At 41.1% G+C, this 25,651-nt stretch overlaps 1 protein-coding gene and 1 long non-coding RNA gene across 8 annotated transcripts in view; one reads left to right on the top strand and one right to left on the bottom strand.

Moving 5' to 3' along the window:
* Positions 1-25,651, bottom strand: part of LOC128415651 (uncharacterized) — a 107,485-nt gene that overhangs the window by 50,564 nt on the left and 31,270 nt on the right. The gene's annotated exons all lie outside the window — the stretch shown is intronic.
* Positions 3,903-25,651, top strand: part of DNAJC6 (DnaJ heat shock protein family (Hsp40) member C6) — a 51,140-nt gene continuing 29,391 nt past the window's right edge. For 2 of the 7 annotated variants that reach the window (XM_053392125.1, XM_053392123.1), the window contains exons 1-2: positions 3,903-4,141; positions 15,338-15,515. Coding sequence is in view for 6 of the 7 variants with exons in the window: in XM_053392123.1 (XP_053248098.1) it covers positions 15,503-15,515 (13 nt within the window). In the remaining variant the exon portion in view is untranslated. Of the gene's footprint in view, positions 4,142-15,052; positions 15,516-25,651 lie in introns of those variants that run through there. The other 5 variants (XM_053392122.1, XM_053392118.1, XM_053392121.1 and 2 more) reach the window with 4 other exon arrangements.

Genomic DNA, 25,651 nt, shown 5'->3' with positions numbered 1-25,651 from the left:
CTAAGTGATAGATTAGAGGAAAGACATTTCTGCAGAGCTATTACATAAATCGGATTTTGTTTGTGGGCTTAGACATTTAGAATGAAGAACTCTGTTACACTGGGGCTGCTTCTAGACTCACTATTTTCAGATGGGATTCAATCATACCCCCAGCAAACTCAGGCTTGGCAATTAAAACTGATTTGAATCTCTTATTGGACAAACCCACCTCCACAAAGATCTGGCTCTATTTAGGAGGCCCCAAAGCATAATAATATGTGTATTAAAGGGTCCCAACTTCTCATGCTATATGGCCATTCTACCCTTCTATCGTATTGTTCTGTGTCCAAAAGGCTCTGATAATGTAGCCTATATGCATTGCCTTTTGCATGAGATCCATAGAGGCATTTACTGTAGCCTCCAACATGTTTTATTAAAATTACCTCTGACTTCAGAATAACCCAATATATGTCTCTTACAGAGCCAAGAGCCAATATGCTGCAGGGGATAGTGTTAGACTAACTAAGGAGACTTCAGCTCAGATCCTCTCCAAGTCATGGATTGATCTAGGTTAGGCACATAGACTTAACCAAGACTCTCACTGCCTTGTTAGACTATGAGAGGGATATCTATGCCTCCTTGATGAAAATGAGTGAGATAAAGATCAATAAAATCTGGGCCTCAAATACCACAATATGCATCATCCCATCCAGTTTTCTTGTAGGGTAATTAAGTAGCAAGTACCCCTTGCATAGGGGTGGACTTCAGGCTTGTGGAATGGACTGTGTTTTAATGATTAGAGGACAGAAATCTAAATGATTAGAGGACAGAAATCGATGCCAATCCACCATAAAATATCTATCAGTAGATCACCTGTCATAAGAACAAACCTATTGGATTGCATCCAACATGTTTCCTACTCTGAGTAGACTCATTTAATTTAATGACCATGAATAAATTATGTCTTAACATTTACAACCCATTTTCTTTTTCTTAGGGCTCAGCAGGGGAAGCCAAGGTCTATATCACATTATATTACATTGGTCTTTGTCTTTCAAAAAAAATTGCAGCATGTGATGCACGAAGTCAGTTCTTTGTATGCTTGGTTGGGACAGCAACACATGACATCTGTGTTACTAGTCATACATTATAAAATCAATGAGTGTAGATCTGTGTAAAATATGCAATGTTTTTACACTATTCCTGTATAAGCTCCTCAGGGAGGGATCTGTCCTCTTGTGCTCTGAAACACATCATGTATGTTAATGATTATATAGTACATGGGATATTTAATGTTATGCTTAACTTATTCACTTTTTATGGGGCAGCCACACAATGCTATCATCTATTGAATTTCATCCTACATTTCCCTAGTGGGTTTTTAAAAACTTTTCTCAGACCAACAGAATATTTGCCTTTTTTTCCAGAAGAACAGAAGAATAGTACAATCGCTACAGGTGCAGGTGCCTTTAATACAAGTCTTTTGGTCTTTTATTATTATTATTAAAGGGGCAGGATTTTGATGTGGGCAAGTAAACCTGTCACAGAAGAAGAGAAGAAGAAGAGTTTGGATTTGATATCCCGCTTTATCACTACCCTAAGGAGTCTCAAAGCGGCTAACAACTTCCTTTTCCCTTCCTCCCCCACAACAAACACTCTTTGAGGTAAGTGAGGCTGAGAGACTTCAGAGAAGTGTGACTGGCCCAAGGTCACCCAGCAGCTGCATGCGGAGGAGCAGGGAATCGAACCCGGTTCACCAGATTACGAGTCCACCGCTCTTAACCACTATACCACACTGGCTCTCAAACAGCTCAAAACAAATCCATTTTAACCTTTAGGATGGGTTGCCATTTATTATCCCATTTCTTTTTGAAAATCCATTGCATGAGTAGACCTTGTTCCACGCATGCAACAACTTAGTTGAATCCTGCCCAATTTGGCATGGTTTTGCATCAAGGTCTGGATTTTTGTAGCACTAAAATCTCTGAATGGTAAGGACTAACACTAAGTCGACATTAATGTGATCTAAGCTAGTGAGAGCCAATGTGATGTAATAGTTACTGGACTAAGGCTGGGGAAAAACTGGAATTCACAAAGCCACAACGCTCACCTGAGAACAACAACTTATGCTGCCTTGAGGTCCTTATAAGAAAGGTGGGATATAAATGTTGCTTAAAAAGTTTACATTTTAGTGTGACTATGACTGGCAGCTATTGGATAGTATCCCTGGCATGTAACAGCATGCTATATATTGCAAAAATATGCATGCTGTGGCAGGCTGCTTGTGATGTATTCCTGAAAATGCTAGGTGGTAAAGAGGAGAAGCAAACACAGAGAACTTGAGCAGAATGCAGGGAGAAAAAGAAAAGTCTAAATGGAACAATTGCACTTAGAACAAGATTTGAGAGGCAGTTCCCCACCCAGCAGGAAAGCTCTAAGGCCTCAAGTATTCATCTCTAGGACTGTTCACTAAGAGTCCTCCAACTCTACCCCAGCATCTAGCTAGCTGAAGGTCTGAGTATATTTGATTTATGGGTTGGGTATATACAACACTTAAATTCTAATTTCTGCATCTGGCACAACTTTGTTTTTTTTATAAATAATTTTTATTAAGTTTCCCATTTTAACAATCCAATCAAATCACATTGAATGTTCCAAATTATACAAATACATATCAAATAGTCCAAATATTCTGCCTAAATTATATTTTTAAAAAAATGTTGGGACTTCCCATGCTTCAAGTTTGGGGGGGCTCTGATCATCTCATATCCCTGCTGCCTTGAATAGTCTGTATCTGGCACAACTTTGAGACTGTTTTAAAAGAATAGGCGTAAAACAAGATATAGCAAGCCCTTTAAAAAGAGGAAAAGTTGCTAAACCTCAACTACAGATTGACTAGACCAGAAGCTTGGTGTAACAATAAAATTGCAAGCATACTTGCAAAGCTAAGCAGGGTCCAGCATGGTTTCAAATTGGATGGGATACCATGTGTTGAGATTCCTGCATTGCTGGGGGTTGGACTAGATGATCCTCATGGTCCCTTCCGACTATACAATTCTATGATTTTATCTGGTCCAGTTAATTTCACCAATCCAGAATAATTTATAAGACAATAGGGCTGCATTTATAAACATACACTTAAATGGGAGTAACCTACTAGGACTTATTTCTGAGTACACACATATAGGATTGCCCTATGAGAGAGAAGCAGCTGAAGTGAAGAAAACAGAGTGAACTCACTTTTTTCACAGTGAAAAATGGTGCCTGTCCATCCATTATTTTTGTTAATAGCTGCAGACCAACCAATGCTAAATTGGAGCGGGTTCTAAAACAGAGGTCCAAAAGAAATTGCTCCATGGAAATAAACAGTTTGGTGCAGGCATGTTTTTTCTTTAGTAAGGTTATACCATGGCAGGAAGAATGGAATTTTATAAAATATCTCATACTTTACATTCTATAAAACATCAAAGCCACTTACAGATTTATATGACACAGGTCAGTATAATTTATTCTCCTCTCAGTATACTTTATATATGTTTATTTCATTTTTTTGATATATAATTTGGGTGTTTATTACAAGGAGGAAACTGCATTCTGATAAACTCTGGAATGAATTCTCAAGACAAAAATAGCTAAATGTGGAAATTAACTATCCAGATTTCTAAACCGCACAGATTCTAGGTTTCATGCTAGAATCTATCATAACATGTGAATTATGAACATCAGCTTCACAAAGAACACCTTTTAGCTGTTTTTCCTTCATCCTGTTTCTAGTTGGAAAAAAGTAACAGAAAGATCTGGATCTTAAAAAAAAGAAGAAAAAAGAACAAACATTGCCTGGAGAAATGAAATGAGGAAAAACATTTTGACTCCAGATCCTGTTCCATGCCAGATTTTATAAAATATGCTATGTCTTCTTGCATCCTCATCCTTCCTCTGATTTTGTATAATCCGAACTATAACCCAGCATTATACACCGTTTTCATACAAATTATCACCACATCACTGCCTCGGACTGAGGAACGTAGCCTTCATGACCTATGACTGGCTGTGAATGACAAATCAAAAGTCAGCGTTTCAGAAATCAGCTGGGGTTTTTTTTTTTTCCTGCTGAGCTGCAGCAAGGAGAGGGAAGGGAGGATGAAAGAATCTGAAAATAAAGGTAAGCAAAACCTATAACTAGGAACATGTACATATGTTTATATGATGCTTGAGTCATTTATGTGGTACTATTTACAGTCTATTCTGCTGAGTAACCATTTTAAAACTGCATCGTGCATCCTGAATGCAAACAAGCCATGTTTAAAAATAAATGCAGTTATATAATATGCTAAGGGATGGACTTTGTATGAAATCTCCTTCTTCTTTGAAGCACAAATTAGGATGCCAAATTCATTAGTTCATAGCTGTGAATGCAGTATGTCTTACAGTATGACTGTATTACCAAGGCTTTCTTCAAATACCAATGTATATATTTACAGTGCAGCCCTAGTCATGTCTACTCAGAAGCAAGCCTTACTGAGCTCAATGGGACTGATTCCCAGGTCATTGTATATAGTCCTAATGTTTAATGTTATGTTATCTGATGATATTGATAATAGCAAAAAGAAATGGGATGTCTCCCCATTAAAATATTTATGGAAGCTTGTGGTCTACAGTAAATAAACAGACCTCTACTTCCTTTCAGTGTGTGTATGAAAAGTATCCAGTATTTGAGGATACTTGACCTTCATAATTGTATCAGAGTGATATTGCAAAACTGAACATAATTTTCTCCTTTAGGGGAAAATACTTTTAAATCTACATTACAAATCACCTCACATTTATGTCACATTATTTCTGCTTTGAAATCTGAATTATCAAAACTAAGGCTGCCCATAGGAGTGAGGGGAGATTGGTTGAACTGTGTGCTTGTCACAATGTTGCTGAGACAGTGATGTGACATTACTGCCACTATTCGATGCTATAGGTAGGTTTATTCCACAATTTTGCACTGAAGTGTTTGGCCTTTCCTATCATGTTTCTGATTTATCTACAAATGTCCTTTCAATTTGGCAAAAATTAATGTGAGCAGTATAGATTCAGATGCCGAATTTGGGATGAGGCCTCCATCTTCCAATGCTCCTTGAGGGAAAGAGCTGTTTATTTCAGTCGCAGCTTCATCTGAGAGGTACAGCCTCTTTCTATCGGCTCATGTAATTTAGATGCTACCAATAGCAGCCTGAAGACAATGCAGGGGTGCACTATATTTAGCCAGCTGTGACAGCATCTGTTTCCTTCTGATCCAAGAAACCCAAAGCTCATATGTGCAGCATTTATGAATTTCTTTAACCTTTAAGGAGAAACCATGGTGGTTTTTTTGCCCTTGAAACTCATGGTTGTGTGTGTTTGGTTTTTTACTGCATGCCAACGGTAGTATAAGCACTCTCATTTAATTGCTGACTGACCTAATCTGTTCTGCATACAGCTTTTACCCAGCTGCAGATTAATCCTCAGAGTAGGAAAGAAAGCCTAGGCCTCAAGTCTATATACACTGTTTCCCACTCAGAGTGGAGTTAGAGTTGTTGCAGAGTCAGGCATGTTAAAAACAACAACATGGATTTTCCCATGCAGCACAAAATCTATAGATATTATATATTACAGAAGAGGTAATCGTATGAAGGAGATCTTTAGAGACTATTTTGAATGAATAGTAAGCCAGTCATATGTACACAACATTAAACCATCTTACCAATTGAATTATATAGAAGCTGCAGTATATATTCACTTCTTCACCTTCTACTTTCAAGGTGTAAATACCTTTGTGCGAGAATTGCATATTGCATAATATTACATTAGCATATTGAATTAAAAGGTGAAGAATAGTTGGTACCTTTAGCTGAATCAAACAGCAAAGCTTTTCTGGGACTGTACTACTTCACACTGCCAGAGGACTTGCACATTCAAAAGCCCCTATACTAAGAAATAAAGCTGCCCAGCACATACAGAAAAATGGTGTACCAGGGTGAATGCCCCTAGGTTTCAAGACTTAATTCTCCCTTACATGCTAGCTTTGTACATGAAGGGAAATACATGAAGGGAAATATATTATGTGCTCCCGCTCCTATTGTTGTACAGCCCAGGAAATCTTTTCAACTTGATTCTGCTGAATGTATAAACATGTGCCCTGAGAGATTATTTAGGGATACAAAGAAAACATTCCTGACTCTAGATCAAAGTGATTAGGGCCAGTCTCCTCATTGGTACATGACTAGGGATAGACAAATTTGTCATTTTTTAAATTTATTTCAGTTTTCCAAACTTCAGTTCTCAATAGTTTGCAAGTGTTTTTTTTAAGTCCCCCTAATATGCACTTTGTACTGTTTTCCATTTTGCCCAATACAGATGGTTGCAAAGCTATTTCCCCCAATAAAAAAAATGTTCTTTTTTTTACTAATATATACATTTTATGCACACTTGTCCTCAGTATGTGGAAAAATATTTTTTTACACATCACTTGGCAAACAAGTACATTGCAAAACTCTGAGAAGTACAAATTTTTGAACCATGGCTATTTTGTTTCACAAATTCACTAGATTTGCCTTTAAATGTGATCTGAATCAAGTTTCTCCCCCATCTCAGAATATGACTCATTTGGCTTGTTAGTGTCAAAGGGGCACTTTCCCTGGATTCTATGACTCACATTCTCAAGCCATCTGGCTGCATTATGTAAACTCATCCCTTGTTTTAAAGATACCTCTGACTTGGTGCTCTTTTTAATTATTATTGCAGCACTTTGGCCACACAATGCAAGATGCATGATGTGCTTTGTTAACCAGTAATTGGACTGGCTACATAGAAGATCCTAGCTCAGGCTGCAGAGTATACTTACTCAGGACTCTGAGCTCGACTGAACATAGCAGGACTTACTTCTGAGTAAACATGCATAGGACTACATTGTCAGTGCCTGAAGCTACATTGCATTTTCTGCAAGTTGAGGATAGTTCTGTAATTCTTTAGCGCAGCCAAATAATAGAAACTGTCACTGTCAAAAAAAAAGCTTTAGTATTTTGTATTTTGATGGGGCAGCTTCTGTTAATTGTTGACTGCTATTTTATATTGTATTTTACACAGTGTTTTACTACAGATCATTTTGATTTTTTATAGTTTTAAAATCATTGCTCATAGCTGTCAACTTTTCCCTTTTTTTAAGGGAAATTCCCTTATTTAGAATAGGATTCCTCGCAAGAAAAGGGAAAAGTTGACAGCTATGTCATTGCTCCTAGTTGCCTCACACAGCAACAATTCCCAGAGTGGTTTAACAATCTTTGAGGGGAATAAGGATCTCCTAAGAACACTCAGCGTCCTTAGCTAACTAGACTTCCCAGGATCCTTTGGAGGAAGACACAACTGCTTAAAGTGGTATGACACTCCTTTAAATGTATAGTGCAGATGCAGCGACAGTTACACTTATCCTAGTACTACACATGGACATTTTAAAGTACGTCCTACCCTATCCTTGTGTGGATTTTTAAAGGTTAACTCTGGAGAAATCCTTTTAAAAGGTATTTAAAACATTCACAGAACACATACACACGCAGAGTACTTATGAGGTGAACCAAGGCCTACTCTCTCCTTTGTGTTGTTTTTTTCTTATTTTAACACTTATTTCAACACTTATTTCATCCCATTGCACCTCTACCGTGTACTTTAAACACTATAAAAATGGTACAGAAAGTTACTGCATGCCACTTTCCATGTAATGGTATGTACAAAGAGCATTTTATGAACAACAAGATGACTGATCCCATGTACTGATGGCTATTTCAGAATGGCACAGGATACCACGTACTCAGTTATTATGCCCCACAAGTGGCATAAGGAACATACCAGTACTATGTATATGCCATTTTCCATACATACATTGCCCATTTGTACATACAGTTACACACTTCCTGCAGAAAAAAGTGTTTTTACTTAAGCCATGATGCCTTAAAGCTGCTCCAAGCAGCTTTGCACTGTTACAGCAATCAATCAATCAATCAATCAATCAATCAAAAGAGAGCAAGCCCTCAGTTGACCTCCTAAGTACAATGGCTGAACCAACCCTCAGAAAGAGTCGTAGATCTAAAGAACTAAACTGCAGGTCTGTGGCCTGTTTGCACTGGTCTGATGACTGGTTTCGCAGCAAAATCTGGTATTCTCTGACATCCCAAATCTAATCTAGTATCTGTTTACCCTAACTGGAAACAGTTCTCCATGCTCTCAGATACAGACCTTTCCTCAACACCTGCTACTTGACCCTTTAAAAACAAAACAAAACAATAACCCTATGAGGTAGGTTAAGCTGAGTGACTGGCCCAAGGTCGCCCAGTGAGCTTCATGGCTGATTGGGGATTTGAACTCTAGTCTCCAAGGTTCTAGGTTAGCACTCAAACCACTATACCACACTGGTTTTTATTATGAGCTCCGCCCATGTGGCCCAGATCTTCCCAACATTATCTGAATAATGCAGGAGAAGCACAAGCTGCAGTGAACCCCACACCACCCAAGGACAGACCTTAGGACATGGTAGGCCATGCTAAAAAGAATACTAATAATCATTTCAAATATTATTCATAAGGACAAACTAATGGTAGTGTGGGTCCACCACAATCATTTGTGTGCACCCAATTCTAAAATGCATGTTTCAGGACTATGGAGTCTTGCCCACCCTCCCATTGCCACCACTACTGCAAGGCTTACTTCTAACAAGTCATTCCTCCAATATCACATTTTCATCAGCCAGGCTCCAGTTTGAAAGTGAATCCAGCTAGGAGATAAATATTTTGGGTGGTAAAAGGCAGGGTGCTGTGGAAGGAGTGTTCTGAACTCCTTTCTTTACTGAGCCAAAATAGGCAAGCTGGTAATGAGATGTAAGTGTTGTTGTAGGGACGCGGGTGGTGCTGTGGGTTAAAACACAGAGCCTAGGGCTTGCCAATCAGAAGGTCGGCGGTTTGAATCCCCGCGACGGGGTGAGCTCCCGTTGTTCGGTCCCTGCTCCTGCCAACCTAGCAGTTTGAAAGCACGCCAGTGCAAGTAGATAAATAGGTACTGCTCCAGCAGGAAGGTAAACGGCGTTTCCGTGTGCTGCTCTGGTTCACCAGAAGCGGCTTAGTCATGCTGGCCACATGACCCGGAAGCTGTATGCCGGCTCCCTCGGCCAATAAAGCGAGATGAGCGCCGCAACCCTAGAGTCGGTCACGACTGGACCTAATGGTCATGGGTCCCTTTACCTTTACCTAAGTGTTGTCGAACCAATTGAGAGCAGTAGCCATAAAGCTATTGTGTTAAATATACATGCAAATCGCTAAGAAAATTCAACATGGTCACATCTGATTTCATAAGAGGCAACCACCCCAAAATGAAGAGATTGGTAAAAAGCCAAGGGGGTCAAATCTCTCTGAAATGCTTGGGAGTTGTTTAAAAACACAAAATCAGAACTGGCATGCATACTGCAGATCAGAAAAGGTATCACCAAGGCCAAGAATATGCCAGTATACAAGCAGAGTAGAGGAAGCTATTAGAGACAATAAGGTTTCCTAAAGATGGAAGTTTTGAACATGCGAGAACAGAAAGGAACAGAAATTTGGCAAAAGAAATGCAAGCAGACAATAAAGGATGGTAAAATTACATAAAATTTTAGGAGCACATTGCTAAAAACATAAAGACAATCACTGTCAACAAAATCTTTAAATATATTAGTAGTAGGAGAAGGAGAAGAAGTAGTATAGGGACGGAGTGATAAGGGAGTTAAAGGTGTGCTGAAGGAAGATAAGGTTTGCTGAATGAATTATTTTCATCTGTCTTCACGGCAGAATATATCAGATCCTCCAAGTGTCCCTATTTTCCGAATTCTAATTGAATCCGTGAATGTCCCGCTTTCCCTGCCAGAGCTTGTGGCGGCTATCGGCGCTAAAAAAAATTATTATTTTTTTTTGCAAACAGAGCCAGGAAGTCTGCGCGCGAGTATCACTCTTCACTTTTTCCTATCTCTATGGACACGCCTGTTCTCCGTACAAAGACTTGCTCTGCCAGCAGAGCCAGGAAGTGTGCACACGAGGATCACTCTTTACCTTTTCTCTATGGTGCTAGCCTGGACTCATCATCCACCGGTGGATCCAAGGCTGCTATCTAGACCTGTCCGAGCTGTGGCATGTCGGTGCCCAGTAAGCTGCCCATGAGCAGGCGGGAAAGGCTCCTTGAGGGGGTCCCTCTCTCTGTCTCCCCTTCCCCTTCCCCCCTTTAGGGTCTCTCGTATACTCTGTGTGCCTCAGTGCCAGGATCCCCACCCCACCCTAGTAGTGCATTAGCCATTGATTGCAGATAAGCTGACTCTATTCTGCAATGCTAGAAAGATCTAAGAAAAGAAAGAGCGACCTGCTAGTAAAAATGATCTCAAGCTCTCTCAGTCCTAATTAAAAGTTATTTGTCCAATGGGCATTTGGATAGCTAGTTAAAACACACATCTCTCATGTATGGTCAGGGAATGCCCCCCTCCCCATTTTTTTGTGTTAGCAGACTGGAGAAAGTAAGTGCTGGGGCTTGGGAGGGTGGAGAGTGGGAAAAATGGCTGAAGCACTGGGACCCCATTTCCCCCCTAAAAGCTTTGCTCCCTTCCTTTGATCACTGTACTGCTTCAATCTTCATATTGTGTTTCTTTTGGCCACTATGTGACCCCCGAGCCAAGGAGATAAGTAACAATACAAGCTTTAGAATACATCTGAAGGCAGCCCTGTATAGAGGTTTTTAAAAAAACATTTAATGTTTTTTGTTATGCTTTTTTTATAGGTTGGAAGCTGCCCAGAGTAGCTGGGGCAACCCAGTCAGTTGGGCAGGGTATAAATATTATTATTATTACTATTATTATCAAATAGGATGTCCCTATTTTTTATCGGAGAAATGTTGGTGGGTATGGAAAAGTGAGAGGGGAAATGCAGTGGAAAGCACAAAATAACAGCCAAGTGCTTGCAATGTCATGTAGCTTCTTCGAAAACATATAGGCATGACTGCTCACTAAACAACCCATTTAGAAGCTTTCACTCTTCCTTCTGACTCCCTCTTGAGGCTTATATATTATCAGTAGATGTCTGGAGGCTTGCAGCCTGTATTGTCAGCACCAGCCTTATCCACCTGTAGCCCATCATGGCTGATTACTGGTTGTACTCCTCATGAGCAAGTGGATAGTCTAGGAGCTGCTTCTTCACATCCAGCTCCTCAAAGTGTTCTAAAAAGGGTGGTTTGTCTACTGATGGAGTGGGGGAAATGTTTAGCTTTGTTAATGTTCCCACCCATCTTTTTAAACTATGTTGGTGCTGTCTTTTCATATCTATTTCTTCTCATCAAAAGCCACAGTGCATAGGGGTAAGCAGCCATATTGACCCTGACTCACTTTAAAAGTTGCTTAAAAACATTTGGGCACTGGAAACCCTCTGTAAAGCAACACTTTGTGGCAACTGCTCTTGGAAAGTTTAATGCCTTTCATTCATTTCTATGAAAGGTCTGCCACTTGCACAATCTTCTCAAACACCTTGACAATTCAACAGTGAAACAGACATTGTTCCATTGAATAATTGTGGAAGAATTCATTGATTGCCTCCCACCCTCTTTCCACCTGCCCTCCCACTTCATACATTCTTTATGAAATCACATTCATTCTCTTGGATGAGGAAAGGAACAAGAGAATGACATACAGACTGAAATTGCTTGATAACTACTGCTGAAATGAAAGCCTTGGGAGAATAATCAATAAAAAGGGAAAGGCTGCTTTATTTGGTGAGTCAATGAAGAAAAACACAAGGCAAGCAAAACCAGACAGGATGCCAGTAATGTTAGAGGAAGAGTTTGTAAAGAAAGTCTTGACATTTTTGAGGGACTGAATAAATAGTTTGCTGAACAAGAAAGGAGGTGGCTTGGAACTTCCATCAGCTGTATGTTTCAGAAGGTATGCTTCTCAACTGCCATTGAAGGGAAGCCCCACTGGGCTTGATTGCATTAAGAAGTTACCCATTGGGATGGGGTGGTTTCAATACAAAGTGCTTATGAGTGGACTTCAGAAAGGATATCTCTGCTCACTAATCAGCTGATTGGTGCACAGAGCCAGCCCCTTTAAACTTGTTACCTGACATCATAATAATGTCAGGTGATTGACAGACAGGTGGTCCCACAAGGGTAGGAAGGTTCTAGCTCACCAGCCAGATCCAGTTATGCACTCCTAATCTAGGTGGCAACAAACAAATTTCATTTTACATAACAGTGTTTTGGGGGTGCCAGCTACCTCTTTCTGAAGATCCAATGTGGCAGCAGTGGACTTTGGCTGTCAGTTGGAATATTTTAAGTTCACCTATGTTCAACCTGTGTATTTGTAAATAAATGCAAATATTACAAAATCCAATAAACCTCCAGTAATCCTTCATTTGAAAGGCAAACACAAACCTCTGGAGCTTGTCGCAGCTCAGACAAGCAGAGAGAGCATAACAATATACACAGATTTAATTTATAGAAGTCTAAATGCAATCACTAACAGGCCACTGAGTGGAAGTCCTAGTAATGAATATAAGCACTAGTAATGAATACACATCTTGATGTACTTTGGTGAGCTGCAGGCATAAAAGAAAGCATTACATTTATCCAAATTATCTCAGTAGTTCTTAGTTGCATTCTCTTGCAAACATTTAGCATTCTGCACATAGATGAAAGTGCAGCAGCATCTTGTGCTAAAGAATGTGCATGGATTGAAGCTGGGACATAGCAGAAAGCTTTTTCCATGTTCACAGACCACTGTATAGATCTCTGAAATGTGTAGATATTGGTAAGAATATCGTCCATTTCGAAACCTTTTTTTGTGTTTGCTATAGACTATTCTAACAATATGTATGAATATTATACTGGTTCAGCAACTTATATAGCATTTAGAAACACAATTTTATAAACAAACTTATGCGGAGGAGCAACCGAGGAGCATTTTTTTGTATGATACGATCAATCTGTAAATGTTAATCCATTCTAGTAAGCTAATCATCTTCATTGTACTTGTGTGCTATAGCCTGGCTGACAGGATTTGTTCAGGAGCCCAGAAAGGATTAATTGGGATTCTAATGAATTTGCACTGAAATCACTCAATTTCACTGCCACTCTACCCTTGTTCTATAGTCCTTCTGTATCACTGTACCCAATGAGAGGAGAACCTAGCCTCTATCTGGGTTAATGAAGCTAGGACAATATAAGCATGAGAACGCAAAAAAACTTCTGGCACTCTATTTCATAAAATATATATTGCCTATGATTGTTTTTCTATGTTGGCTGAAAAAAGATATGTGTTGCTTTCTTACATCATGGAATAATTATGGCCAGGCTCAGGCTCTGGGATTTTTGTGGGTCAAAGGAAGAGTAAAAGCTTCTCAATGACAGTGTACAGCTCCCAGGCAATTTGGAGTCCAACAGCTCTTTCTTTTCTTCAAATAATTGCTCTTCTTTTGATTTGCTATAATAACAGATGAATCATTAAGGTCATCCTAAACCTAGTGACTTTGGGCATGGTGACCAGTTGCTCTTTGATGTTTTTGTGTGTCACAGTTCTGCTGGCTGATCATCATTAACCTGCCTCCATGTTGACCCAGCTTTTGTTAATGTTCTAGGGAATGGTGTAAACCCTCTAGCCACCACTCTCAAAACATTTCACCCCATAGTGACTTTGTTGTATCAGTTACCATCTCAACATTTTCCCTGAATCTACACCTACCTATCTAGCACGTAAGACCTTCCAGTTTCCCAGGCTGCAATGTGATGGTAGAGAAGTCCATTTGTAAGTGCACTTCTCATGCTGACCCCACCATCAGGTTTTGGTTTTTTATAATATTTTTATTAGATTTATATACATATACTCACCCCACCAATAGTTTTTGCAAAAGTCACAGAGGTTAGCAGCTGTAAGTCAACTGCATTGAGCTCTATAGCTGCTTAAATTGAGTTGATGTTATTTGTAGTTCTGTGTTACTCCCAAACTGAATAGTAAGGCCTCCACAGTCTTGGAAAATGAAGCACCCTAGTGGTATGGTTAGGACTGCAGCCTTTGGAAACAGAGCTGTAGTAAGGCTATAGAAAAAATGGCTCAAGCCATAGGTAGCAGGTTTAACAGACAGAGCCTGTTTCTGCAGCACTATCTTTTCCTTTCAGAAAAGGTTTCTTAATGGACCACATTAGGGCATGCAAAGGAACTCAACTTATTTCAGCAAGTTAGAGCCACTACCTTCCAGTGATATGGCTGTTTTTGCTTTTCTCTTTCTGCAGATGGGCCACCTATTGCCACCTTTTAGGCTGCAAATCTGTGCAGTCAAAAAACCCTGTTTAACTCAGTAAGACTTACTTTTTAACGAACATAGCATCCAGTGTTTTAACACCCACATGTACCTCGATGCTATTGTTGGACAGATCCCCATCTACTTCGCTTTTCCATTAACATCCCAGTTATCCTGATTACAAACTTAGGGTAGCTCTAGGCTTCCCTTCCCCTTCCTTTGGTTGTAGTCTCTCTCTCTCTGTCTCTCTCTCTTTCTCGCCCCTTCCTAAAACAAGGAAAAGAGGCGGCAATTAAAATATATATATATATAAATATGGGAGATCTGGGACGTGAGAAAGTGCTGGAGTCAAGAGTGGCGGATGCATCACACACAGGGCGTGGGAGGGAGCTGGGAAAACTTCTGCTTTTGTGGAATTCTGCCGGCTGACTTAAAACCGAGGAACACTCCTGGGTTGTGGAACGCGGAGCTCTGCAGCTTTCACCGTCGGGATTCAGGAGGGCTGCTCCTGCTGTCGAGCCACCCCGTCCCCTTCCTGCATGACCATTGAGATTGACAGTTGCATGGCTGGCGATGCTCTGTGCGCGGAGAGGAGAAGCCCAATGGCAACGGAGGCACGGCTAAGGCGCCTCCCGGATTGCTTCCGGGCACCACATCTCTGGAAAGCGATGTGTTCCCTAATGGCCAGGCCCCGGCTCTCGTCCGTGGAAGGCGAGGCGTGCCTTGCCCACGCTGCTCCAATCGCTTCCAGGCAGAGAGGCGGGGACGGCGGGAGGGAGGCGGGTAGGCTGCCACCGCGCGCGCATACACCCACCAGCTCGCTCGCCAGGAAGGCCCTGCTGGGGCTGCAGCCCCCTTTCTGGGCGTGTGGCTGCCTCCGCCTCTCGGGGAAGGTTATGCACTTGTGATTCCCTTTCTTCCTCCTCCTCCTCCTGCCGCTTCCTCCTTTATGCCAGTAGAGACCCTCTGTGCCTGACTAGCCCATGAGCCTCCTCGGGAGCTACCGGAAAAAGACCAACAATGATGGCTATGAATCTTTGCAGCTCGTGGACAGCAACGGTGACTTCTGCGGCAGCCGGGAGCGAACCGGCGGCGGCGGAGGCGGCGGCAGCATCAGCAAACAAGGGGTGATCCCCGCGGTGGTGGCGGCAGCAGCAGCAGCCCGGAGCCCAGCGCGACAGCAGCACCAGCCGCTCGACTGCAGCACCATGGACAGCTCAGGTAGCGGCTTTAACTTCTTGGCCGGGGAGGGGAAGGAGGCTGTGGGTGATGGGAGGCTCTGGTTACAGCCCCACCTTGCTTCCCAGCAAGATCTGAGAGGCCCAGGCGTGCTCTGGTGCTGGGAGGATGGCAAGGCTGGCCGGGGTCCAGGCCATCCTCCGGTTTCTGAGGCAAGGAAACCTAAGAGGGCCCGGTGTTGCAAATTTAAAGAGCTTTGAAGACCAGCTAATGAGGAAACGTATCCCAGCTGTCACTCTCTTCTGTTAATTGATGGGGAAAGGAGTGAGGAGAGATGCAAAGGAACTGCTGAGGTCAGTGTATTGTTCTCAGGATGTGTGCTAAGTGGGCAGGAGAGTGATGGAGGGAAGATGGCTTAGGTTTCGTTGGCTGGTGGTGTGCCTTATTAACATAAGTGAAGAAATCATAGTAAACTCAGGGTGATCATTGGAAGAAGGAAAATGTATTTTTCAGAAAGTATTGGGTCCATGTCCAGTTTACCTTATGGTGAACATGCTTAAGAGCAGTTTTAAAAGGAACACATTATAACAGTGGAAAAAATGCTTTGGGTCATTGTTTAATGGGGGTAAAATACAACTGAATATCAGATGTGGAATAAATGTTGATGTTGTATTGGAAATGAAGGCTACTAAACAATGGCTCATTTATTTCTGCAAACAACTATCCTGAGTGGCTTGGCCAAAATAGTTCTTTTGTTATCTGTAAACGCTAACAAGCCTGCTAGTATTGTCTCTAGATCTATTGATAGGGAACAACAACACAATAATAAATTAGGAAACACTGCTTTATTGGCAGGTAAATAAAGTTGTGCCCCCTCACAAGAGCAAAGGGAAGGAAAGCTTGAATGTAATTTTGCTGGAATGTTTTCTTCATGACCAGTGGAATTAGACTGGCATGCTGCATGAGTTGGGAAACTACCCCCACCCCTTGCTAAATCTTCCAATTGTATAGCCAGATGGCTCACAGGATTGGTAATGAGAAGCTATGCACTTCAGGGGTCCTGGTTCAGATTGGCCTGGATTGTGGAGAGTAGTTATTGATGGATTATCAGCTATGTACTGAAATGTGTGGATGGGTGTGTTCCTTCCTTCCTTCCTTTTTTTTAAAAAAAAGGTATTTCAATACTATTGATGCCAGCTGTGTTAGCTAACAATTTTATCCATAGCTCTGTTTCATTTCTGACGCTAGCTTCCTTTTTCCTCCAGAGAACATCTTCTTGATGTATAAGCAGTTTCCACAAAGTGATGTGCTGCCAGTCCGTTTAAAAATATAATCTCATATCCAGTGAAGTGGAATCCCAAAGCACAACTGTTAGAGTGAGAATATGATAGTCTACAAGTACTTAGTCCCCATCCTTGAATTTATGTGGTGTGATTAACTTGGTTGATATAAAGAGGATTGGACTTGAGAACTGGTTTATTCACTGTCTCAGGGTTGGGGGTAGAATTCCAGATGCTTTACATGATATAAGAGCAATACACATGATGAACCATATGACCTGAATTTGGGAGTCCAGTTTATAATACAATACTACTGAACTAATGTTTTATTTAAAAAAATAGACTCCATGTAGGTTTCAAAATGGTGGAAGAAGAACTAATGCTTCTTTTCAAAACTATCTGCCAGGATTACTCCTCTTCACCCAATGAGCTGAGCAGATGTTAAATTGTAGCCTGTGCTGGCTAGGCCTGATGGGAGTTGTGACATAAAGTACTTGGAGGACACCAGGCTGGGGAAGACTAATATAGTCACACACAATGCGTTACCTCCACTTGGTAATTAGCAAAAGGCCGAATCCCAGTTTACATGCATCAGTTCGTTTTAAACAAACAGGTGTGTTTAGTGTTAGTGTGCACCCACAATGGAATAACTTTGATCTAAGAAAACTTTGTCTTGGTCTTGTAGAGGTAAGGAGTCTTTTTTCCTAACTGTTACTGATCAGAGAAGGATGTAAGGGGTAAAGCTTCGGTTTCTCTTGGAATAGAAGGAGAAATGAGGTCTGTGCAAACTCATAAATTGTGCTGGACTTTTCTTGGCTTCTTAAAGCTAACCATAGGAGATTAATAGGGTCCAGGAAGTGATTGGTGCTTCATTGGAATGGGTGAGGAACCATTTGTCTTGAAGTAGGCGGTGGTGTGTCCACTCTTTAAGAGAACCTTCCTAGACCTGGAATTCAGTGGCAAACATCCTCTTTTTGGAGAAGGTGCTTGAGAGGATCATTGCAATTGAGCTTCAGACATGCTTGGAGGAAAATGAATGTCTGGATCCATGTCAGTCTAGCCTCAGGCCCATTCATGGCCCTAAACTGTCTTGATCACAGTGGTTGATACATTTGTTAGAAGAGAGATGGAGGGGAGTGCAATCCTGCTTATTCTTCTTAGAAGCTTTTGATACCATTGACCATGGCATCCTTCTAGAGCAGCTCAATGAGGTGGTGTTTGAGGGCACTGTATTTCAGTGGTTCCGCTCCTACCTCCAGGGTCATTTCTAGAAAGCATTTATGGAAGGCCGCCAACACCATTGGAGTTTTCCTGCGGTGTTCTGCAGGATTCCAACTTGTCCCCCATGCTATTTAACACCTATATGAAGCCCCTGGGAACTGTCACCAGCAGTTTTGGAGTGAAGTGTTACCAATATGTGGATAGCACTTCTATCTCTCTGTTCTATCTGAATCAAGAGAGGTGGCTGAGGAATGAACGCAATGATGTGGGCCAACAATTGGAAACTGAAGCCTGAAAGGACAAAGGTGTTATGTGTTCCAAGTCTTGTTGAAGAGGTTCTGTACAGGGTTGCAGTCCCCTGGAAGGATCAGGCTTGTCGCTTGGGGGTACTCCTCAACCCAGTGAGGCCCAGGTAGCCTCTGTGGCCAGGAGTGCCTATTTCCAGCTCCAGCTGGTTTGTCAGCTACACATTGTGGGTTTCACCTTGATCTGGTAACTTCCAGATTGGATTATTGCAGTGCTCTCTATGTTGGTGTGCCCTTGAAGTCAACTCAGAAACTTCAGCTGGTTCAAAATGCAGTGACCAGATTACTGGCTAGGGTTTTCCTTAGAACTCTTGTATAATCCCTATTTTAAAACAGCTGCACTAGTTGCCATTTTGTTTCTGGGCCTAGTTCAAGGTGCTCACATTAGTGTTGAAAACCCTACATGACTCAGGCCAAAAATACCTGAAAGGCTTACTCCTTTCCTGTAGCATTCTAATATTGCCAGAGGATACCCTTTTGGTTGTTTCACCATCCGCAGAATCTCAACAGGTGACACCCTGGAAGAAGACATGCTCTGTGATAGCCTCTGAGTTTTGGAATTTCCTCCTCACAGAGATGTATCTAGCACCTTCACTATAAAGCAAACTTACTCAAACTCGGCCCTCCAGATGTTTTGAGACTACAATTCCCATCATCCCTGACCACTGGTCCTGCTACAGTGGTGCCCCGCAAGGCGAATGCCTCGCAAGACGGAAAACTCGCTAGACGAAAGAGTTTTCCGTTTTGGAGGTGCTTCGCAAAACGAATCTCCTATGGGCTTGCTTCACAAGATGAAAATGTCTTGCGAGTTCCTGCGGGGGTTTTTTCCTCCCCCCCCCCTTTTTCTAAGCCGCTAAGCCGCTTATCCGCTAAGCTGATAAGCCGCTAAAAGCCGCTAATAGCGCTAATCCGCTAATCCGTCAATGGGCTTGCTTCGCAAGACAAAAAAACCGCTAGACGAAGAGACTCGCAGAACGGATTCTTTTCGTTTTGCGAGGCACCACTGTAGCTGGGGATCATGGGAGTTGTAGGCCAAAAAACATCTGGAGCACCAAGTTTGAGGAAGCCTTCTATAAAGCTTTCATTGAATGCTGGAGACATACATCTTTACTCTGACCTTTGACAACTGAGAAGTGTGTTTCCAGAAGACATCCTATTCCTGTGACTATAATTTGTTTTAACAGGTTTTATTACCGAATATCCAGATCTGAAAACAGATATAATCAACACTATTGAATCGACTCATTTAAAATGAGAGGAGGTGTAACTTACCCTTACTTTGTTGTTCTGTGTAGTCCAGTATTTGTATTTTATAAATTAATTAAATATTATTTAATTTATTTAAAAAATAATAAAGAATTTTAAATTATTGTAACCTGCCCTGGGACTTGCTGGTGAAGGCAGGTAATAAACGTAATAATGATGTTAATAATATAATCCTAGAAAACTTAAGAGAAACCATGCAAAAGTTGGCCCTATTTTTCATTAAGAGCATTTGCCACTGAAATTAAGTAAACAGTAAAGAGGAAAGCCACAGGGGGCAAAGTTTTCAAATACCGAATCTGCAGCTTTGAAATCTGATGCTTTTGGGTTCTGAGGCCACAATCAGAACACCACAAATTAATTGGTGTTCCCTGCATTAAGGAAGAGACACTCTTTTTCTTCTGTGCTCTGCCCATGGGTAAACATATCTGTAAGGTATAATGTTTTTGAGTATTGCATGTATGTGTCTGTATTGACGTGGTGGAATCGTATTTCTGCAGATCTATAAGCTCTAAGCTTCCAAAGAATATAGGAATCAAGTGTGTTGGCGCTTTATAAATGCCACAAAGTAGTATCCACACACTGGGGTAAAATGAAAGGAAAAACTGAATATAGATTTGTCTAAAGAAATATAACATGTCCTATGAACTTGAGGCAGGTAAAGAGATCTTAAAATTAAAATACATATATGCTTCCATCTTATTAGAATATGCTGGCAATTTCAGGCCAGCCTTGGGAGAACCTCTGTGTCTCCTTGCTGGTTATATTTTTGGTCTTGTGCATTCTTGAGATGGCTGAGTTATGATGGAAAACATTACAGAAATCTTTTAATACCTTTTTGTCCCAAGACCATAACATTCTAAATGGCAAATCCAAATACAGTTAATAATAACAGAAGACCCCTTCTGGATCAGGCCAAAGGATTGTCTAGTCCAGCATCTTTTTTTCCAGCAGTGAAAAACCAGATGGCAATGGGAAGCCCACAACTGGGACATGAGGGCAATACCAATTCCCGATGCTGTTCTTCAGCAACAGGAGTTCAGAAGCATATTGCCTCTGATCTTGGAGGTAGTCATTTTGGTTCTTTTAAAATTATTGGATAGATTTCTAGTAGACTGTTTAGAGTGTTTATTTTCCTTAAATGGCTTACAAGAGATCAATAAACTACATTAAAATTCAAGGCTTGAATAGCAGTAAACAACTGAGAAAATTAAAATACAGTAGTAGATAAAATAGTCATCAGTGGTATGTGGCCATCATGGCTAATAGGCTTTATCCTTTGTGAAATTGTTTAATCTAGGTTGGAGGCCATTACCACATTTTGTGACAGTGAATTTAATAATTTAACTACTTGCTGGAAGAAGTCCTTCTCTGTCCTTAGTCTTCTGCCATTCAGCTTCTTCGAGCGACCCAGTTCTAATATTATTCAGAGAACAAAAAAAATTCTCTGTCCACTTTCTCTACAGACATAATTCTATACACCACTATATGCCTCCTCTTTTTGCCTCTTTACCAAGCTAAAAAGCCTTGTGAGGACAATGATGCTGTCAGTACAGATTCTAACAGTGCCATCCCATATACTTCGGTTTGGAAGCAAGTTCCATAGAATTCAGTGAGACTTTCTCCCAGGGAAGTAGGTGTAATATTGCAGTTTTGATCATGGGTAACATATTACTTGAAAACATTGCCATTGAGAGGCAAACCTGCCATGCTATGCATTGTATGAAACTGCAACTGTTTTGAATTGGCATTTATTTAGTTTTAAAAGTGTGCAATACTAAGCAACAGGTCTAAGAATCGGGAGAGGGGGTTGCCTGTTCTAGATGGGGTCACACTCACTCTGAAGGAACAGGTATGAAGCTTAGGAATGCTCTTGGGGTCATCTTTGTCCATAGAAACTCAGGTGACCTCAATGGGGAAGAGTGCTTATCACCAGCTTTGGCTGGTATGTCAACTATATCCTTTCCTGAACAGGGATAATTTTGCCACTATGTGTGCCTTCCCTCATGGCTGGTCTGGAGACTGCAGCTGGTGCAGAATGCCACAACCCCAGTGGTGAGTGATGCCTCTCATCAAGCACATATCACACTAGTGCTAAAAGATATGTGCTGGCTGCCTTTAATCACTGAACCAGTTTTAAGGTTCTACTACTAACATATAAGGCCCTGAACAACTCCGAACTATGTTACATTTCCCCCTATGCAGTCTGGTAAGGGCATTAATATCACTTCTAATACATCATGGCTACATTTCTATGTGCATACAAAATACTATAACTGCTGCATGCGATGCATATGCAGGCCTAGCAGGACATAGATTAACCCAACTGCGGCTAGAAATTTCCAAACCCACTTCCTCTATGTAGCTTCCATTGTCTCAACCAAAGTGCCTCTGACTTAGCCTGCTGCAGATTCCTTTCCCTCCATGAAGAGCTTTGTTCCCTCCAGGTATCTTGTGTCTTTCCATCTCCCTTCCTTGCTTTTAGCAGAAAGGCAAGATGGGAACTCAGCCCAGAATGCAAAGAACTACTGGAAACCAGTTCTGTGAGCATCTACCAGATCCTTCAACTGCTTGTTCAATACCTCATGATCAGTGGGTATTAAGGGACTTCTGAACATCAAAAAAGACCAACATACTACAATTACGTCCGCTTCAAATTTACTGCATATGCACACTGCATAGCTAGTATACTTTCAAAGTAATCAAAGTAATCAAACTGAATGCACTAGGATAATGAAAAGATGCATGTTACATAAAACAGATAGCAATTTATGCCTGAATATAGAAGCCATGTGGTGAATATTATACAGTTGTTTAAGCTGCTGCATTTGTTCTGCAATAGCTGGTGTGTGTGGATGCATTGTTCAATTGATCACTAGCAAAAATGCTTCTGACCCCAAACTGCTCCTGGGATAATATATTTTCCCTGCTCTCGAGATTTTGCATTGTAAGCTATTATCAGTTCTTGCAAACCTTCATGCTTAAAAAAATATACATGAGAATATCTTCATTTTTATTATTTTCATTCATTTCATTATTCTAATTTTAAAAATGTCTATGGTGAGCTACTCTCTGAAATTTATAGGCATTGCATACCAGTTCTAGTACTTCTATGAATTTAATTATCTTCCTTTTTATGATAAAGGCACATGCATATTTCCAGTTTATTACTTCTAGCAATACATCTTCTGCAGGCCTTGCTAAAAATTCTAATAATTCAGTTGTAATAACTAGACAAATGAGAGTATGTAGAAGACTGTACAGTTCTTTACCATCAGCATCTGTCAGATTCTGAACAGGTATGAAAAACATTTCCACTGATTTCCGTAAAGCAGTGCTGATGACCATAAGCAGATAAATTTTTTTTGCCATGGTGTGCTTTGTTTTTTTGGGGGTGCTGGTAGTAGTGATTTCAATATAATTGCTATATGAGGCCCTAGGGGCGGACATTGGCAATCTTTTGTAATGGTTGAAGAGCAATATTTTTGCCTGCTGTATAATAAAGGCACCAGCTGAGCCTCTCTGGGAAGAGCATTCCACAAATGAGGAGTCACTGCAGAAAAGGCCTGTTCTCTTGTTGCCACCCTCTGGGCCTCTCATGGAGGAGGCACACAAAGAAGGGCCTCAAATGATGATAACAAGTTTTGGGTCAGTTCATATGGGGAGAAGTGGTCCTTGAAATATTGTGGTTCTGAGATGGTTCTGAGCTGTTTAAGGCTTATAGGTGAAAACCAGCGCTTTCAATTGGGCCCAGAAACTAATTGGCAGCCAATGCAGCTTGGCCAGGATTGGTGTAGTATGCTCAAAACCATCTTGCCCTGGTGAGCAACCTAGCTGTTGAATTCTGCACTAGCTGAAGTTTCTGAACTGTCTTCAAAGGCAGCCTGATGTATAACGTGTTGCAGTTATCTAGCCGAGAGGTTACCAGACTACAGACAGCAGAAGTTATGCTATTCCTGTCCAGATAGGGGCACAGCTGGGCCACCAGCTGAAGCTGATGGAAGGCACTCCACCTGAGTCTTAAGCAACAGCAATGGATCCAGGAGTAACCCGAAGCTGTGTGCCCACTCCTTCAGTGGGAGTTTAACACCATCAAGAACAGGCAACCTCCTATCCATCTGGTCTATGGAACCACCCACTAACAGTGCCTCAGTCTCAATCATCTGGATTGAGCTTCAGCTTGTTGCCTCTCATCCAGCCTATTAGCAAGGCAAGACAAAAGTCCAGCACACCCACTCCCATACCTGCAAATGTAAAGAAGAAGTAGAGCTGTGTGTCACCAGCATATTGCTGACAGCATAATCCAAAACTCTGAATGAGGGAGGTTTTATGTACATGTTAAACAGCATGGGGGATAAAATCAAACCCTGAAGAACCCCACATTGAAGGCTCCATGGGGCCAAAGAGCACTCCCCAAGCAGCGTCCTCTGGAAATGATCACCGAAGTAGGAAAAGAACCATTGCAAAGCAGTGTTACCCACCCCTAACTTGGACAGCTGCTCCAGAAGGTTACCATGGTTGATAGTATCAAAAGCCACTGAGAGGTTGAGGAAAATCAATAGGGACACATTACTGCTGCCTCTTTCCCAATGGTGGTTATCATACAGGGTGACCAAAGCAGTTTCTGTGCCAAAACCGGGCCTAAACCCCAATTGAAATGAATCTAGAAATGCAAAATATCACTTTAAATTTGCTTTCTGAAACTTCATAGCTGCAGGGTGGACTATGAGAACAAAGATCCTCTATTTGATTGACAAAACTAGATTCATTTACAAAACACTGACCATTCAATTAGTCCAAAATACCTTCAGACTAGGAAACGTCAATGAAGATAAGACCTTTGGAGTTGGGTTTCTCATAGATTAATCTCAAGAGCTAGCAGTGATCAGCTGAAGTAAGCAAAGTATTCTTTGATTTTCTAGAAGTTAACGTTTCTTGTCTTTTTATATTTGCTTTTCAATAAGCCAAGAGATATCTCTGTATCAGTGAAAACAAAATAAACCAAAACAATCTGTTAGACAATGTCTCGTCTGTCTTTCTCCTTTTTTAAAACAGAAGAGTCCATTTCATAAGCCTCTTTGTTTCTAAGAGCTGAATAGCACCGCCAGATCGCTTGCACATCTTTTGCCATTGCATCATTAGTGCTTGTTTTTACACAGTTTTGCCCTTGACTGTGTTTCATATTGTCGTTGTTTAAATGACAGTTCTAAGCACAAATTTAATTGCTTTTTTTGCTAGTGAGATAATAATTCGAAAAAGTAAATAAATATAAGATTTTAGTCCACATAAAGCTTAAGTGACAAGCTGATAGAAATGTCAAGGTAATGAGAAAAAGTTAAACATTCCCCCTCCCTTTTTCTATGGTAGGTGAAATCATGCAGGATTATAACTTATTCTGCCATCAAGGCTATTAGAATCAGAACAGTATTTATTGTTATTGTGTTATCTAATTAAGGTCCGTAAACCATAGAAGAATAAAACAACAATGTACAAGGCAATTAAGGACTTTCATAAAGGTGTAGATAAGGCTATTAACAGAGGCAGTTATCACAAGCAGCTGCATTTCATAAAAAAAAAAATTCCTTCCACTGAGATGTTAGCAACTGACTTAGGAAAGCATGCCTGTTACCAAATATCCTAGTCTTATTTCACAACCAAAGTAGCAGTTCTTTACCAAAAAGTTCAGAGTTAACTAGTTTATAACTGATGTACTACATATAATTGTTTGTGGTCTCTGTTGAAAAAGTGGAAAGAAGAATCAATTGCACTAGCTATGCCCAAGAGGCTCTTTGGATCCCGGCTATATTCTTGGCTATGCATAAAGGACTTTCAAATCTGTAGATGCAATGCTAAGCACATAGAGTGTTATGCAGAGGTGCCCTAGTATTTAGTAGAGCTTTACACTCCCACCCCCAGGTTGCCACTGTGCTGTCTGGTGCACAGCATTGTGGCCAGTATGTTAATTCCAAGGCAGGCTTTCCGCACCTTCCCTGTAAGCATTTGTAGGGGGAATCTGTGGACCCCTGATGAAGAGGCTACTGCCCAGAAACACAACAACAGTTAGCTTTTGGGTGCTTGCAAAGGAGGTGTGGAAGAAGAATCTGCCTTG

The sequence above is a fragment of the Podarcis raffonei genome, chromosome 6 (assembly GCF_027172205.1).
Source record: "Podarcis raffonei isolate rPodRaf1 chromosome 6, rPodRaf1.pri, whole genome shotgun sequence".
Classification (NCBI taxonomy): Eukaryota; Metazoa; Chordata; class Lepidosauria; order Squamata; family Lacertidae; genus Podarcis; species Podarcis raffonei.
This window is presented reverse-complemented; position numbering and strand designations above follow the sequence as displayed.